General features: G+C 43.6%; 1 protein-coding gene across 1 annotated transcript; it reads right to left on the reverse strand.

Annotated features, from left to right (window-relative positions):
* Positions 1-1,824: 1,824 nt before the first annotated feature.
* Positions 1,825-18,174, reverse strand: aqp7.L (aquaporin 7 L homeolog). The gene is made up of 6 exons (XM_018226930.2): positions 17,938-18,174; positions 8,683-8,809; positions 7,755-7,892; positions 6,695-6,813; positions 6,106-6,323; positions 1,825-3,739 (listed from the first exon to the last, which is right to left on the reverse strand). The coding sequence occupies exons 1-6, from the start codon at positions 18,043-18,045 to the stop codon at positions 3,568-3,570; spliced, it is 882 nt and encodes a 293-aa protein (XP_018082419.1). The 5' UTR covers positions 18,046-18,174; the 3' UTR covers positions 1,825-3,567.
* Positions 18,175-18,745: the final 571 nt, after the last annotated feature.

Genomic DNA, 18,745 nt, shown 5'->3' on the forward strand with positions numbered 1-18,745 from the left:
TGTGACTGTGGGATAGCAGGTATAGTAGGGAGAGATGGTGCCTATAGTAACAGTGGATAATAGTCTCTGGGAAGGGAGTGTGACTGTGGGATAGCAGGTATAGTAGGGAGAGATGGTGTCTATAGTAACAGTGGATAATAGTCTCTGGGAAGGGAGTGTGACTGTGGGATAGCAGGTATAGTAGGGAGAGATGGTGTCTATAGTAACAGTGGATAATAGTCTCTGGAAGGGAGTGTGGCTGTGGTATAGTAGGTATAGTAGGGAGAGATGGTGTCTATAGTAACAGTGGATAATAGTCTCTGGGAAGGGAGTGTGACTGTGGGATAGCAGGTATAGTAGGGAGAGATGGTGTCTATAGTAACAGTGGATAATAGTCTCTGGGAAGGGAGTGTGACTGTGGGATAGCAGGTATAGTAGGGAGAGATGGTGCCTATAGTAACAGTGGATAATAGTCTCTGGGAAGGGAGTGTGACTGTGGGATAGCAGGTATAGTAGGGAGAGATGGTGTCTATAGTAACAGTGGATAATAGTCTCTGGGAAGGGAGTGTGACTGTGGGATAGCAGGTATAGTAGGGAGAGATGGTGCCTATAGTAACAGTGGATAATAGTCTCTGGGAAGGGAGTGTAACTGTGGGATAGCAGGTATAGTAGGGAGAGATGGTGTCTATAGTAACAGCGGATAATAGTCTCTGGGAAGGGAGTGTGACTGTGGGATAGCAGGTATAGTAGGGAGAGATGGTGCCTATAGTAACAGTGGATAATAGTCTCTGGGAAGGGAGTGTGACTGTGGGATAGCAGGTATAGTAGGGAGAGATGGTGTCTATAGTAACAGCGGATAATAGTCTCTGGGAAGGGAGTGTGACTGTGGGATAGCAGGTATAGTAGGGAGAGATGGTGTCTATAGTAACAGTGGATAATAGTCTCTGGGAAGGGAGTGTAACTGTGGGATAGCAGGTATAGTAGGGAGAGATGGTGCCTATAGTAACAGTGGATAATAGTCTCTGGGAAGGGAGTGTAACTGTGGGATAGCAGGTATAGTAGGGAGAGATGGTGTCTATAGTAACAGCGGATAATAGTCTCTGGGAAGGGAGTGTGACTGTGGGATAGCAGGTATAGTAGGGAGAGATGGTGCCTATAGTAACAGTGGATAATAGTCTCTGGGAAGGGAGTGTAACTGTGGGATAGCAGGTATAGTAGGGAGAGATGGTGTCTATAGTAACAGCGGATAATAGTCTCTGGGAAGGGAGTGTGACTGTGGGATAGCAGGTATAGTAGGGAGAGATGGTGCCTATAGTAACAGTGGATAATAGTCTCTGGGAAGGGAGTGTGACTGTGGGATAGCAGGTATAGTAGGGAGAGATGGTGTCTATAGTAACAGTGGATAATAGTCTCTGGGAAGGGAGTGTGACTGTGGGATAGCAGGTATAGTAGGGAGAGATGGTGCCTATAGTAACAGTGGATAATAGTCTCTGGGAAGGGAGTGTGACTGTGGGATAGTAGGGAGAAATGAAGCCTATAAGGATTATAAAAGTTGCTTGTTATCTACAAATATACAATAGATAAACCAGTTATATGTCAGTGAAAGATTTTGTTGCAGAATTTATCTCTGATTTATGTACATGCAGAAGACACAAGACACTGGATCTGGAATTGTATCTCTATTTTCCATATAATTGAGAATAGCTGCTGATAACAAACAACAATAATCAGGCGCAGAACACTCAGTGGCCCCATATAATTAATTTCTATGTTATGTTAATACTCTCCAGCTGTAAATAACAAAATAATAAATAACACTGTAGGTTGTGTCGCACTTATGGCTGATTGATGCTGAGAGTCCAAAATGCTGTAAATGGGACCTTTGGGTGATTCCGTTACGAGGCAAGAAACTGATGAAAGAATTGTTTTTCTCAAGTGATTAAAGGGGAAACTCATTGATATCAATATTCCCCCAAACGGTAGAGGATTCAGTTTCTCTCTTTTAGTTTTTGAGATATAAATGCTTTATCAATGTGTGCCTTTCCAACCTAACTTGTGTTTTCCTGCTGCAAACAACTCAGCCATGCTGTCTGTCAGCACATTACAAATAGGTGACTAGTGCTGTGGGTTGGTTACATCTGGAAAGGTTAGGTTGAGGAACACACAGACATAACTAAATATATAAATAACCGTAGGAAAGAGCCATTTACTATGAGCAGGCAAAGTGCAAAGATCTGCACACGGCAGCATGTTTGTTTGTTTTACAACACAATGCTGTATTTATCCCAAAATTCCAGGGTATTGAAAGGTTGTTCACTCATGGAGGGGTACAGGGTTCCCTTGCGTCACAGCTTTGAGCGCTGCTCTTTGGGCTCCTATTAAATATTAAAGTGACATTTTTATGGCATCAATACAGGGGCAAATTTCCACCTGTTGTTGCCTCCAAAGATGCCCCAGAACTCATTTAATGACACTCAAAATGGTCTAGCTATCGTTGGGCTATATACAACTTATGTATTTACTGTATAAACTCTATATTGCAACCTGAAATAAGGGCTACTACATACAAGCTGTACTCGTTTCATTCACTGAAGGGAGCCACTCTCTCCCTAATTCCCCCAAGTTCACTGCTGTCGCCCCCCAGGAAATCATTCCCCCAAGTGCACTGCTGCCGTCCCCCTAGAATTAATTCCCCCAAGTTCACTATGCCGTCCCCCTAGAATTAATTCCTCCAAGTTTACTGCTGCCGTCCCCCTAGAATTAATTCCTCCAAGTTCACTACTGCCGTCCCCCTAGAATTAATTCCCCCAAGTTCACTACTGCCGTCCCCCTAGAATTAATTCCCACAAGTTCACTACTGCCGTCCCCCTAGAATTAATTCCTCCAAGTTTACTACTACCGTCCCCCTAGAATTAATTCCCCCAAGTTCACTGCTGCCGTCCCCCTAGAATTAATTCCTCCAAGTTCACTGCTTCTTCCCCCCTAGAATTAATTCCCCCAAGTTCACTGCTGCCGTCCCCCTAGAATTAATTCCTCCAAGTTCACTGCTTCTTCCCCCCCTAGAATTAATTCCTCCAAGTTCACTGCTGCCGTCCCCCTAGAATTAATTCCCCCAAGTTCACTGCTGCCGTCCCCCTAGAATTAATTCCTCCAAGTTCACTGCTTCTTCCCCCCCTAGAATTAATTCCTCCAAGTTCACTGCTGCCGTCCCCCTAGAATTAATTCCCCCAAGTTCACTGCTGCCGTCCCCCTAGAATTAATTCCTCCAAGTTCACTGCTTCTTCCCCCCTAGAATTAATTCCTCCAAGTTCACTGCTGCCGTCCCCCTAGAATTAATTCCCCAAAGTGCACTGCTGCCCTCCCCCCCCAGGTATCTCTGAGCCAAGAGGGAAAGGGTGCCTGGCCGGGTTTCACTAGCTGCTCACACTGCATATGTACAGTACATGGCCGTGTATGTGATAGACTGTAGCAGCGAGTGCTGTGTATACGGAGAGCCACTACAAGGGCTTTACACATGTCCTGCCGATGGCCACAAGGTTACGGTCCAGCCGGTTCCATTGATGCCATCTCCATTGCTGCTCCTGGCGTTCACATGAACTCACTGAAAGTCTCTTGGTTCCCTTTCTCCATCTCCTCCACTTTGGTCTCTTCTTCCTCCGGCTGATGGTGAAGCCCAACAAGAAGCTTGTACAGAAAGGCACCGGTCAGGCCACCAACACATGGAGCCACGATGGGGACCCAGCTCCAGTAATGTCCGGCTCTGCAAATAGGAAATCACATCAATGTGGTGCACGTGAACTGCTTCATGTAATGATATTTTAGTAGCCATTAAGGTTTAAAGACTTGGTGCAGTGTCTGTCAGCAGGCATTTGGGAGAAGGACCTAGTTAGTTCAAACCTCACTCCACCATCTGCATGACCATCCCATGATCCAACTGATCACTGCAGACTCAAGAATTTATCTGCCAATAAACCTTCTTGGTATGTGAATGGGGAATCGACAGTTAGAGGAACCGCAGCATTCTTCACTCCTGCCCCATCCACTCACTTGGTCTATTGGCCTGTACAAATGGGTCAGCACTGTTACTGAGAACCTTAAGTTAGTGTCCCAAATCATTCATTATTCAGCAGGTACTTCCACGTGCCGCTTGGTTCTGTACAAGACATAACTCCCCTGCAGTGTTACTACTATTCACTGTATGGTTCTTTACTCTGTCATGACTTTTTTGGTTCTATACAAGACATTAATACCACGTGCCGCTTGGTTCTGTACAAGACATAACTCCCCTGCAGTGTTACTACTATTCACTGTATGGTTCTTTACTCTGTCATGACTTTTTTGGTTCTATACAAGACATTACTACCACGTGCTGCTTGGTTCTATACAAGACATTACTCCCATGGGCCGTTTGGGTTCTATACAAGCCATTACTCCCATGTGCTTTTGGGTTCTATACAAGATATTACTCCTATGGGCCATTTGGGTTTTATATAAGACTTTACTCCCATGTGCTTTTGGGTTCTATTCAAGACATTACTCCCATGGGCCGTCTGGGTTCTATACAAGCCATTACTCCCATGTGCTTTTGGGTTCTATTCAAGACATTGCTCCCATGGGCTTTTGGGTTCTATACAAGACATTACTCCTATGGGCCGTTTGGGTTCTATACAAGACATTACTCCCATGGGCCGTTTTGGTTCTATACAAGACAGTACTCCTATGGGCCGTCTGGGTTCTATACAAGACATTACTCCCATAGGCTTTTGGGTTCTATACAAGACATTACTCCTATGGGCCGTTTGGGTTATATACAAGATATTACTCCTATGGGCCATTTGGGTTCTATACAAGACATTACTCCCATGGGCTTTTGGGTTCTATACAAGACATTACTCCCATGGACCGTTTGGGTTCTATACAAGATATTACTCCCATGGGCCATTTGGGTTCTATACAAGACATTACTCATATGGGCTGTTTAGGTTCTATACAAGACATTACCCCCATGGGCCATTTGGGTTCTATACAAGACATAACTCCCATGGGCTTTTGGGTTCTATACAAGACATAACTCCCATGGGCTTTTGGGTTCTATACAAGACATTACTCCCATGGGCCATTTGTGTTCTATACAAGACATTACTCCCATGGGGTTTTGAGTTCTATACAAGACATTACTCCCATAGGCTTTTGAGTTCTATAGAAGACATTACTCCTGTGGCCCGTTTGAGTTCTGTACAAGACATTACTCCCATGGGCTTTTGTGTTCTATACACAGTGCTACACAATATGTTGGCGCTATATAAATACATGTTAATAAAAATTATAATATTCAAGACATTACTCCCATGGGCCGTTTGGGTTCTATGCAAGACATTACTCCAATGTGCTTTTAGATTCTATACAAGACAAATACTATAGCTGCAATTACAGCAGGTAAGTCTTATATGTATAAAAAACAGTTATTATCACAGTCTTTTCTCAGCAATATTTAGTCTTGATAAGCTCCTGATAAAACCAGTTTTACCTTGGTGTTAGTCTATCATTGCTTCAAGCATACAGTAGCTGCCATAGAAATACCTGGTAGTTATTCAGTTACAGTAGTAGCTTAGTTGCTGGTTTTCTTACAGTTCACCCTCAATGGGAAGGTGACGCCAAGCTGGCTCAACGGTGGCTCCTACACGTTTCACATCAAGATCTCATTATCTTCTAACATAAAGAATCAACTACTCGCCAGTCATAAAGTAAATCTTACTCAAAGCCTTTTTTTTTCAGCAGAGGGGCTAAAAAAATATCGTCATTTTTGGCAAAGCACAACTGCCTCTAATCTCATATTTGCAATAATAAAGGAGTGGCCAAGGTTCCATATCATGTAAATGGAACACGCAGCAGCCATGGGTACCTGGTTATCACCGGCGTGCGGTATCTGCGGTGGAGCGTAATCAGATCTAACGTATGATATCCGTGTTATGCTACGTCATATTCCAGATTACTTTCTGGGAAGGTCAGACTTTTTGTGATAATTATCCCTAAATTTAGTGGTGGCCAAGCCATGTCACTTCTCTGGTTGCTAGGAGACATCTGTACATTATTTTCTATGCAGATTATAAATATAAATAAATTTACCGGAATACTTCTATTCCCCATCCAGCAATAGCAGTAAAGACCCGGGGTCCAAGATCCCTTGCTGGGTTGATGGCGTATCCAGAATTCATTCCCATGGACATCCCAATGACAGTGACCAACAGTCCTACTATAAGAGCTTCAGTCCCCCTAAGGGCCGGGCTATTCTTAATGTCACCAATTGCAAGGAGGCAAAGTAACAAGGCTGCTGTGCCAATGACCTGTAGAAACATAGGATACATGTTAGTGTAAATGCCATTACACAGTTACACAGACCTATGACAAATGGTGATATAATCTTCTTATTTTGGACAATGGGAGCACATTGGATTTATATATAAGCAGCTTTTTTGGATGTTTGATTAGGTTGGTCTGTTAAGCTCATGTTAGGCTCATGTTGGACTCAACTGTTGGGTGGACGCCATTTTGCTGAGGTCATTTGTAGATTCATGCCTTTGTTGTCTTGATGGATATTCTTAGCTTTTATCCCTATGTTTGCAGTATTAGCCATTGTCTGATACACATTAAAGGTTCTACGGAATACAACTATATTCCTTGGTCTGTTGTATGCAGTAACACATCATCCACTCACCTGGTCCAAGAACCCTCCTCCAATGGACAAGTAGGGCTGCGGGTATGTGGCAAATATACTGGCTGTCTCATTTGGACCTGTCACTGTGAAGTTTCCACCGCAGTAGTTGTACATTGCCTCTGTTGCACAGAAAGAAGTTGTGTTTAATGAAATCTGATGTTGGATATATGGGAATAGTAGAAGCAGCTGGAAATGTAAGAAGGAGAAATGAAACAGAAAAGATCTGTAGGAGTGAGAGAGAGGAAAGGAGATGGTTAAATGGGTTCAGGAAGTAGAGGAAAACAGAGAAGAGAAAGCTACGAAAGTAAAGGGACAAGGGAAAATAAAGGCATAGAACAGAGAAAAGGAGAATATAGAAGTGAGAATGAGAAGAGAAAAGAGAAAGAGGAGAATAAAGAAGTAGAGAAGGGGGAAGAAGAATTGAGAAGCAAAGAAGAATAGAGAAGAGGATAATGAGAATATAGACATGGAGAAAGAATAGAGTAGAGGAACATAGAGAAGAGGAGAAGGAAATACAGAAGGGAAAAGTAAAATAGAGAAGAGGATAAAGAGAAAAGAGAAGGTCTAATGAGAATAAAGAAAAGATAAGCAGAACAGAGAAAAAGAGAAGAGAGAATAGAAAAGTGGAAGAAGAGAGATAAATAGAGAAGAAGAGAATGAGAATAGAAAAGTGGAAAATGAGACTAAAGAAGGGAAGAAAGACATAAGAAGAATATGGAAAGGGAAAAGGAGAATGTGGAAAGGGGAAATATTGAAGAGGAGAAGCAAATTAGAAAAGAGGGGGAAAAAAAGAATAGATAATAAGGAGAATAGAGAAAGTAGAATAGAGAAGGCGGAAGGAGAACAAAAAAGGGGGAAGAAGAATAGGGAATGGAGAAGACAAATTGAGAAGCGAAGAAGAAGCATAAAGAAGGAAGAAGGCGAAATAGAGGAGAACAACAACACAAAGAGAACAGTAAAGTGAGAAAAACACCATTGATTGAGAGATAATAAACAGAATAGAGGCAGTACAATTACAGAATAGAGGCAGTACAATTACAGAATAGAGGCAATACAGTACCAGAATAGAGACAATACACCACTACAGCTGCCAGGAAGGATCCGAGCATTTGGGCCAGTACATAAACTGGCAGTTTTTTCCAAGGCAGATTTCCCAGAACGGCGTTTGTTAGTGACACGGCAGAGTTCATATGAGCACCTAAAACAAGCAGAAAAGGTGACTACCATCGCTTTCAGAACTTAAAGGGCAAGTCAACCCAAAATCAGTTTTTGCCTAATGAAAACATTTCTAATCTATGTAAACTTTCAAAATACGTTGTTTTTATTTTATTTAAAGCCATTAAACATCTGTCCCTTTCTGTTCTTGAGTTCTAGCTGAAGCTCTGCTAATCATCCAGATTCCGCTACATTGTTTTAGAAACCGCCTTCAATCACAATTACATTCACTAAAAATGCTGTAATAAATGTATTCTGGAAAAGTGCCTTTTTCTTTTATTATGCATATTTTGGGTGTAGTTCCCCTTTCAGTAGACCAGTTTTCCCTACAGTATTCTGTTTTCATCCACAAACACCCCATGTATAGACATATAAATGTTTATGTTTATGGCCAGTTTATCTCTTTCATTTGACAACAACATTCCTTAGCCAATAAGAATGGTTCTACTGATAAAGGGCTCGTTCTATTGATGTGCTAAGGAATGGAAGTATATATATACAGTATATACAGTATATCTATTGTAGGAGGAAACTGTAGCATCTATATTCAGTTTATTACCCTAATTAAAGAGTATAGCTTTCTGTGTGCAAAGAGTATTGTGTCTATATAGGCTTGCATTTAAAGGGGTAGAGTAGTCAAATTATACCAACAAATAATGACCCAACATGTTCCATATCCGCAGGTGGGCCACCATACACGTACCATTAATTGTACCAAAAACATAATTTCTTGTGATTATTTCGTACATTATGGTCAACCCTAGGCTACTCACCAGAAACTCCTCCGGCCACATGGATTCCCATGGTGACTCCAAGCCCAAACGAGAGATTAATGCTGAGATATTGGCCAAACTGATGTCTTCCTAACACCACCTGAGCAACAGATCCCAGTCCGAAGAGCTAGAACCACAGAGGGGATTGTGCTTTAGTTACCAACCCAATGACAATGAAAATGACATGAGGAGCTTGTAGAGTTTGGAATCTACTACAAGGAGTAAAGTGCCATGGGGCTTTGCCATGATTTCACAGCATCAGTGGGCAACTTGTGATATTTCCTGCAGTATAGTTGCACTTTAATTAAAGGCACATAATTCACACTTATCACTTCCATATAGTTGCATCCGGCACCAGTCAGTCCTTCCTGCTTTCCATGTTGAATCTACTGTGCCTAATGATGCAGGGAAGCTAGCACCCCCTCTAGACCAGGGTGCACCCGTCACTCATACTTGAACACCAGAAATGACCGCAGCCAGACATTGAAAATGCAACTTTGTCTGATTTGTGACAAAGCGACAGCGTACATGCAATTGTGTTGATTTTGGCAAATCTGGCGCAGTGCAATTGCCCCTTTGCACCCGCAATGACAGTGGAATTCTGGGGGAAACGCTGCATTGTGGAACGAAAACATGTATTTTGCACTCAATATTTCATTTTGATGACTGTACTTGTGGACGTAAATACGTAAAATCCCTTTTGCCTTTGTAAATATGGTTTTAAATGCTCATATGGACAATACTACCTGAACCTTGAAGCCATATTCTCTGGCTGGCTACAGGTTGGTCTAGGCAGGGTCAGAACTACTGTAGGCAGGTGCTTAGGGTGTAACATTAGGAGGTGCAATTCTGGGGGCTGGAAGCGAGACAGGAGAGTTGCAGAAAGTGCGGTAGGAGTGGTCTCCTAGGTGGAGCTTGACTTGGGTGGCCTTGGTCTCCCTTATCTCTTGGTTTGGCTCTGTGTCTAGGCATTTGTAACTTCTCAATCTCTACAGGTTGCTTTATTCCTGTGTTTAGCCCAAAAAACAATGTTGGACTGTGTTCACGGTCCCACCAGATAACCTTTAATTACAATCTGTCTCGAGAAAATATTATTTCTCCTCTTTTTCACTCACCTTTATTCTCCTAGTTTTTTTTTTCATTAGATCCTGTCATCCATTTCTGCCCTTTGTTCTTATACAGAATGGGGACAGACCAAGGTAGAAAACCCCATGAAGTAGAGTTACACAGATTAGCCTTTGTTTTAGTATATGATAGTTTTAGTGGTAGTTCGGGCTCAACTGTGGGCCCGAAACATGTAGTGTGGATGCACAATTAAAGCTTAATTGCAGTTATCCTGCTGTTGGGAGTGCTCCAAATCTACACTATAAGGTACAAGAATACAATGCCAAATAATTGGGTGAGTAGAAGGGTCCACTGAAACACGAAACTACCAACAGATTTCCCGGTACCTCAGTTGGCAACAGGTTTGTCTACAGGTTGGTATAGCCCTGTGAAAGTTCTGAATCACTGATTGGCTACAGGTTTGTCTAGCCCTGTGATAGACTTCCAGTGCTCAAGTGGTCTTCAAACATTGCACCAAATCTCAATGTGGTTGATCAGAAAGATGGCCCACGTTTTCTTATCTACTTCTTTTTGTACCAAGAATTAACACTTGTCACCCGAGAAACGTAACTTCGGCCTATCCTGTTTCTCTCATATTCAGACCTGCTATCTTGCCATTATCTTCGGCTCCTCTTTTTATTATACAGGTTCCTAACAAATTCTTTCAGTTCATCCCCTGCAGTTTCCCATGAATTAAATCTTTCAACCACTATCTCATCATCCCCCAGTTTCATTACAGCAATTAATTCCTTATCACTAGTTCCTCTGCTCAGTTATCCACATGAATCATATTGATTGCCACAACACAACTTACCATGATCAAGTCCCATTTATATGAACTTGGCTTTTATTGTCCATTAGGACATTGCCTGGCTCATAAGCCAAGTACAAGCTCACTCTTCTGCACTTTCCACTCATGTGTCACTACATCCTTAGAGCATTCCGTAGCCAAGTTGTGGGACTGGACTCCGTGTGGGGGCTTTGAGCAATGGCAGACTGGGCTTAGCCTGAAGACCAGTTAGGGTGAGAATTGGGTGGAATGGCCATTTGCTCTCCACGATACATCTGAAAGGCCAGCTTCAGTGTCCATTAATGTGAGATTTGGGCGATTAATATGTGATTGATGTCGAAAATATTCTTAAAACAATAGCTCAATGTTTGATTACAAATATATTCTGCACTCAATTCATGAACCATGGTGGCAGGGGTAGCAGGTATTAACTCATTAGGAGGGAAGCAAGGAATTTTTGGCTGGGTAGCAGGCCAGTTGGACTATTGACTTGGTTGAAGGCTAGTGGGCCTATTGACTGGGTAGCAGGTTAATGGGACTATTGTCTGGTTAGGAGGGAAGCAAGCAATTTTGGCTGGGTAGCAGGCTAGTTTGACAATTGACTGGATTGAAGGCTAGTGGGCCTATTGCCCGGGTAGCAGGTTAGTGGGACTATTGATTGGGTAGCTGGTTAGTGGGGTTGAAGGCTAGTTGGAATATTGACCAGATTGAAGGCTAGTGGGTGGATTGGGTAGCTGGTTAATGGGGCTATTGACTTGGTTGAAGACTTGTTTGACTACTGACTGGGTAGAAGGCTGGTGGGACTACTGACTGGGTTGAAGGCCTAGTAGGAATATTATGGGTAGCAGTTTAGTGGAACTACTGACTGGGTTGAAGGCTAGTCTGACTATTGACTGGGTTGAAGGCTAGTGGGACTATTGACTATTTAAGGCCTAGTAGGAATATTGACTAGGTAGCAGGTTAGTGGAACTACTGACTGGCTTGAAGGCTAGTGGGGCTTTTGATTGGGTAGCAAGTTAGTGGGATGATTGACTGGGTTAAAGGCTAGTTGGACTATTGACTGGGGGTGGTCTAGTGTAACTATTGACTCAGTTGAAGGTTAGTGGGACTATTGACTGGTTAGCAGGGAAGCAGGTATTTTTGGCTGGGTATTAAGTTAGTGGGACTTCTGGCTGGGTATCAGGGTGGCTAGATTTGTTTTGCTCCCTATTGCCCTAAAGCAGGGACAGTCTAATGGCAAATAGAATCATGTGCAAAGAAGTATATTGTCCCCCCCTTGATAAATGGAAAAGCAGGGAACAACAATATTTATAAAGTTTCATATCTTCCTTTTCAGTGGGCAGAATGTTTTAGAACATGAAAAATGTTTTATTAAGAGGAATATTGATCAGGATTTATTCTTACAAGTGATCCAGCCCACCCAAACTATCCCAGCCCTGCCCCAACCCCAGGCCTCAGCGCAAGGCAGAGAAAAGCACAGCTGCTAAATAACAACATTTCAATGTTTTTACCAGTGACGTGGGTGTAGCTAAACTACAACTCCCAGATCCTTGCGTGCGATCAAAGTCTGCGTGTAACATCCACAATCTGTACAAATTTATCCCACGTGGGAAGATGGAGCAGATAAAAGGGCAAATACAGGGAGCACAATATTGACATTTCATGAAGAAAAATGTCAGGAAATTGCAGACAACATGGAAAGGTCAGTGGGAACGAAGCACGAGAGATAATGTACAACCCCCCGCATTGTGTGCGCATCTGTGTGACATTAGCCGTGCATCAGGAGGCCACTTATTAACTCTGACAGCGAAAATGTTTTTCCAGAGCAGCCAATGATACCAGAGCATGCCCTTGAGTTACAAGGCTATAGCTATAGTATAACACAATAGGGGGGCTATGGGAGGGATGACCAGAATAGTGCTTCATGGAAACAAGGGAGAGACATTTACCGCATCATGTTTCCATTAGATAGAAAAATAAATGCAAAGTGGCCCTTTAAGTCCTTTAATAAATCCCTATACTGAAGATATTACAGTATGTAAGTGACAGAAATGGGGGGACATTGGATTAACGGCATAGGACCCGGCACTTAAACTGTCATATTTTACAAGATCACTGGGAAAACAATCATCTGTCTGTGTATAATGATTAACCGCTCACCTAAGGTAAACACTGAGCCCTATAACTGCCCTGTAATGAGGCATCATGTGACTGCATCAGCGTATTACACACAACAGTGCACCCCTGCCCCCCCACCAACTCTATTAAAGGGATACCAACCTATGGAGGCTGTAGATAAGAGCTGTACATCATCCCCATCAATGTACAGTGCCTATAACAGAAGCACATACTAGGGTCTGGGTTTTACAGCAACTGTGCCTGTGGCCTTCCATTTCCTGATTACATTCCTTACAGTTGGAACTGACAGTTTAAACCTCTGAGATGCTTTTTGTAGCCTTCCCCTAAACCCTGATACTGAACAATCTTTGTTTTCAGATCTTTTGAGAGTTGCTTTGAGGATCCCATGCTGTCACTCTTCAGAGGAGAGTCAAACAGAAGCACAACTTGCAATTGGTCACCTTAAATACCTTTTCTCATGATTGGACACACCTGCCTATGAAGTTCAAGGCTTAACGAGCTAATCCAACCAATTTAGTGTTACCAGAAATCAGTATTGAGCAGTTACATGCATTCAAATTAGCAAAATTACAAGGGTACCCACATTTTTGCACAGCCAGTTTTTTACATTTGATTTAATTCCATACAACTGAATACTGCTTCACTAAAAATCTTTGTTCAGAAAACACCCCAGTACTCAGATGTTCCTGAGAAATGAAAGATATACCACTGACTGTTATCTTTTTTTTGTTGAAGGTGGAGTCAATTATTATACAGGCTGAGAAGGGTTCCCAAACTTTTTCATATGACTGTATATGGAGTGTAGTAGGGACCCGGATAAACCCAGCATAGAAATGTCACTAGTTTAATAATGGGGTGAGATTGCAATAAACAGGCCCAGTAAAGCATGAACACATTCCGTATACGCCATACGTATAATGTAGAAAAGTAGGGCCCTGGCCAATAGAGCTTACAATCTAAAACAGGTACAGTTATTAGCGCTCATTTATATATAAGTGCAGTGGGCAAAGTGCAGTTTTATTCCTGCATCATCAGGGGCGATCCTGTGGCAGAAACCCCAATGTCACCCCCCTCTCCAGTTCCACACTTAAAACTTCAGCATCAGAGCAGGTCAAAGGGGAGGGTCACATCACTAGTGCATTGAGCACTATAGCGTTCTCTGCACTCGATGCACTGAATTTCCGGATTAAAAACCAGATATTCAGCTCTTAAAAAGACAAGAGGCGGCATTTTGCCATTTCTTGTAACTGGCCCCTCACTGACGCTCAAAGTTCTCACTTTACCTCATGGGAGGAGGGTCCTGCACATCATTTCCAATTTTTGGCATGAGAGTCCTGCTTGTGCCCAGTGTTGGACCAATGGCTGCAGCACTCACCCCCAGCTTCCCTCCACCACCCTCATGGTGGCTCCATTTTTTGAAACCTGTACCTGACCCCTTCCTGCAACCCAAACTCACAAACCACAATTTGACTCGCATGTTCCCGCTACCCAACCGACCCGCAACTAACCTTCCGACCCAGGGAACACGTGCAACTGGAAGTAAGTAAGAAGGGTGGGTGGAGGGATCAAGCCAGCACCTTTGTTGAGTAACCAGTTGGGTTACCCACGAACTTCCCACATGGCCAAGGAATGGGGGACTTTTTGCCCAAAGCTGCTGAGCGCGTGCATTGGAACTTGTGCGCACATACGCGAGATGATGCTGCCATGCATACGTGGAATGCCTGCGTGAGTCGACGCAGGCGGGCCCGCATGTGCAAGATGCAAAAAGACAAGGATATAGAGCACACAGTCAGGGAGAGAGGGGACCGGACATGGAGTAGGCGACGGAGCAGGTACGTGCCTGGAGCCCCCCAGCTTTGCGCCTTAGGCACGTGCCTACCCCTAGTTCCGGCCCTGCAAAACCCGACCACTTTGTGGGTATTTTGCAGGTACCTGACCCGATGCAGGACTCTACCTCATGGCCCCCAGCCACAACAGCCCCTCAACCCCACTAACATGTGCCTTTCTTTCAGTGCCGGGCCAAGTCGGCTGGGCGCCCTAGGCTGGCTATGTTGCCCCCCTCCTCATGTGTGTGCACGAAAAAGCATGTGCAGACCAGCGCACGCACCTAAGTTGTGTATATGCGTATGTGTGGAGTGCAGGTGGGCACAATACAGGAATTGCTGCCACAGGTGGGGGCACAAAGGTCCAACCTATGGGAATGTGGCAGAAGAGGTACCGTGCCAGCACCCCTCCAACTTTGTGCCCTAGGCAAGTGCCTCTTCTGTCTGCCCCTAGTTCCGGCCCTACTTTCTGTTCTTCATGATCAGGGCAGGGGGAACAGCGATTGGGGGCAGGGAGCTCACAATCTAATGCGCCCATGGGGAGTGGGTCTGGGCAAGTGGGGCCCATAGGGTTTTTTCCAGGTGTTCGGCATTCCAACCCTACTTATTCCTAATTTTTCTGGCACGTCTGCACTGCACCTACTGATGCGGGCGACTGCGCGAACCTTGAAACGAGCATCTTATCTCATTATTCCCACAATGACCTACAACAATAGGCACAAAAACCCTTGATTTGGAACTGGAGGAAGGCAATGGTGCTAAGTACAACTATACTTTTGTGCAACCGCACAGACTGCTGGGAAAATATAAAGTGCTGTTTCATAAGTAAATGACTATTAGTTTTTTCTGGGGGATATGGAGGCTGAAGACCATTTTGAGCTCAGGTATGGGCCACACTATCAACATAAATATATATACTGTATATACCATATTACTATAAAGCCTATGGCACATAGCGGATTTTTCCCACCACCTTTGTACCTGATATTCCTACTATTCATAGTATTTTATACCAGTCGGTGGCTGATTTGTACCCCCACTAAAGTCTTGGAATTCTGGGTACAAGCTCTGCATGGTGAAAAAAAGCATTAAAGGGATGGCGGGTGAATATATTGCTATAAGTGCTATATGTTCCAATAATGATCCTGGAGATCCCTCCTGCCGGGCACATACATTAGGCGCTATCCAATGGGACGCCTCATTAGGCCTTAGCCGCGCTCTAAAAGCGCAAATATTTGCACAGCACAGGAGCTAATCTGCAGATATATATCGAGTGACAATTTATGTCTGGAATATTACAGATCTTCTCATTACTCAAGGGCTTTAAATAAATGTCCAGCGATAACAGCCGGCAGCCTCTCTGATTAATGCCTCTAGTATTATTAATGGCTTTGGTATTGGCCCAGGAACCGCAGGGAGCGACTGCAGAGCAGCACATCTGTACTCTTTATATACCAGACAGTGGCAAATACAATTCCCCCATTCCATTATAGGCATACTGGTTTCTAATGGTGCTGCTGGGAGATTAGGGGGGGGATCAAGACCATTACAATCTATGTCATAGACCAGTGGTTCCTATTACCATTCAGATTAAGACTTGGGGCTTATTTTTGCGTCCTAGGTATTCTTGGAGTTTGAGATTTAGTAACAAGGTCCATGCCCAAATGTTGCACATCAGTGGGGTCAGTCTGAAAACCACAAATTTAGACTAAGGGCAATTATGAATTGTTTTTTTCTAGATCAGTCTCTGTCAGTGTTGTGGCTTGTACCTTTGGCTATGGCATTGGGCCCATACTCTCAGTTTCTCATGATAAGTTCTGGTGCAGTAAAATCATAATCCAGTTTGACCTTTGGTCCAATTCCTTAGCCGTGGCACATTCAGGGCTTTCATGCAGGGAGTGGTGGCTGCAGGGAATACCTCTTGCTACTGGAGTGGGGCCCACATATCTAGCAATGAATAAAGTCCAGTAAGTCCAGCTACCATTAACGATCTGTTTATACCGGGGTCCCCCACTTTATTTTCACCAGTGAGCCACATTCAAATGTAAAAAGATTTGGGGAGCAACACAAGCATGAAAAAGGTTCCTGGGTCCAAATAAGGGCTGTGATTGGCTATTTGGTAGCCCCTATATGAACTGCCAGCCTACAGGACCAATAGGGAGGCAGTGTATAGGTATGAGAGCTGCCAGTCAAGCTAAGGGGATTCCTTGAATACACATGGACCACAAGGGAGGTCTTGAATCCAGGAGTGAATAGCAGCATTTGTGCAGATGCATTGGGGACCTGTGGGCTGTGTGTGTGTGGGGGGGGGGGTCTGTCTTGTCCACTGACAAATGAACCCCAGCAGTCTGAAGAGTTTTTGAGTTTGCCAGTTATGACCAAGGAACATTGTTTGTATTTAATGTAAACAGGAATTACCATGGTTTTCTATCCCTTGACTGCGTTGGGAAGCACCAAGTGTAGCTACTGGCGATTGACATCCCAAAATACTGATGGGATTGACTGTACTGCATTCCTCTACTCAATACTACTACTAAATTGCCCAGTGTGGAATAACCTGGTCATCCAATCCAGCCCCTTATCTGCCTAATTAAAGGGTCACTACACCTAAAATGTACAGTAAGTGGACCTCACAGCCACCTCCGTGCCGTGGGGCATATTATACCGTAGGGAAGATGTATCAACATTGCACTGATACATTTGTTTATGCTGTTGGGACAAACAGTCCAATAAAATGTTTCTTTCACTCAGGCTGGAGGAACATTGACCTGTTAGAACTGATCCTTTCAATCAGACTGGTGGTGCCAACCAAGGGGTCCAGGTAGCTCCTCTCACTACTGCATCTCCTGATGCCCCATCCACCAACAGATTACATTTTGTACAGACTGACTATAATCCAATGGCACCCAAGGGTGGTCTGTCAATTCTAACCCCCGAGGTAGTCGCAAATGTCCTGGTTGTCCAACGCTCAACTCCTTTTTATCAGTGTTTGACATAATGTAGGGTCTACCCAATAACATTCTGAATATGGAACATAAGAACAACACAAATCCAAAGACTGGGCACCAGCATCAAAGGAGCAATAACAATAGGTGCCAGGTATCTAAACCCTATACAATTAGCCATCGTTATTTTACATTAAATCTGAACCTGGCATCATACATTGGGCAATGGAACTGAATCCGTCGTCCATAGCAAAATAATATCAGTTAACTGATGAGCCCCCCTCCACACACACACACACACACACACACAGATACCTCTCACACACAACATTCAGCAGCTTAGTTATAAACTGTTTCAGTAGTCAGAACCAGCAGTGCATATAATATAAACAGACAGACAGATACAGTTTTCCTCTAAATGTGTAGATATATAAATACAATAGGGGGGCCTTACCATCATGATGAAGGTGGATATGAGCTCTGCCAGGGCTTCCCGTGCCCACCTGTTGCGGATGGAAATGGCTCTGCAGATTTTGCTGAAGATTTTGCCGTAGGTCTTCATGTTGGACAGTGGAGAGCGGTGACTGGATCAGGGACTGGGTTACTCTTTGCCTCCTGAACGCTGGTTAAACACTAACACATGCCATGTGGGGAAGAGCCAGGATTGCTGAAAAAAGTTACTGGGAGGAAATTATTAGTGCAATCAATACTGAGATCTGCTTGTAAACCTCCACCCTCTGCTCCTGATAGCTCCAAGGTTCAGTGCTCATTCTCCTTGAGCACCTCGGAAAGACACACGGATATTACACCTCATATCAACAGCAAATCCAATGTTAATGCAAATGTAGCCACATTCTGCTTTCTGTAAGCACACGGTGCCCTATGCTGTTCTACCTAATGAGACAGTTACATAACAGCTGAGACTGAAGCAAAGGAACCATTTGATCAAGTTCAACATTGATGAAGCTTATTTCTAAAGGAGAACATTGATATTTGTTGGTTATAGGGAAATTCATCTTAAAATTAACATTTTACATAATGTACCCCAGCAATTCCAAGACCGTGGCCATCCAGATATTGTTAAAACTCCCACCAACCAACCAATACAAGGGATGGTTCTTTAAGATCACCATTTAGGTGGTATAGTCCCAAATCCTAAATTATGCACTTGGCGGAAAGCCGGCAGGTTACTAGTGGCCCATTGGCCTATTTAGATTTATCTCATCATGTTCAGAGTGTAGCTAGAGGACGTGGCCCAAAAT

Source organism: Xenopus laevis, chromosome 1L, assembly GCF_017654675.1.
Source record: "Xenopus laevis strain J_2021 chromosome 1L, Xenopus_laevis_v10.1, whole genome shotgun sequence".
NCBI classification, from domain to species: domain Eukaryota; kingdom Metazoa; phylum Chordata; class Amphibia; order Anura; family Pipidae; genus Xenopus; species Xenopus laevis.

What these genes read in the sequence shown, in the direction of transcription:
- aqp7.L (XM_018226930.2), bottom strand. Translation starts at nt 18,045, where the DNA reads ATGAAGACCTACGGCAAAATCTTCAGCAAAATCTGCAGAGCCATTTCC. An exon ending in TATCCACCTTCATCATGATG is followed by an intron (nt 8,810 to 17,937) that starts GTAAGGCCCCCC and finishes CTGTGGTTCTAG; the next exon opens with CTCTTCGGACTGGGATCTGT. An exon ending in GGTGTATTGTCTCTATTCTG is followed by an intron (nt 6,814 to 7,754) that starts GTACTGTATTGC and finishes TCTGTGCAACAG; the next exon opens with AGGCAATGTACAACTACTGC.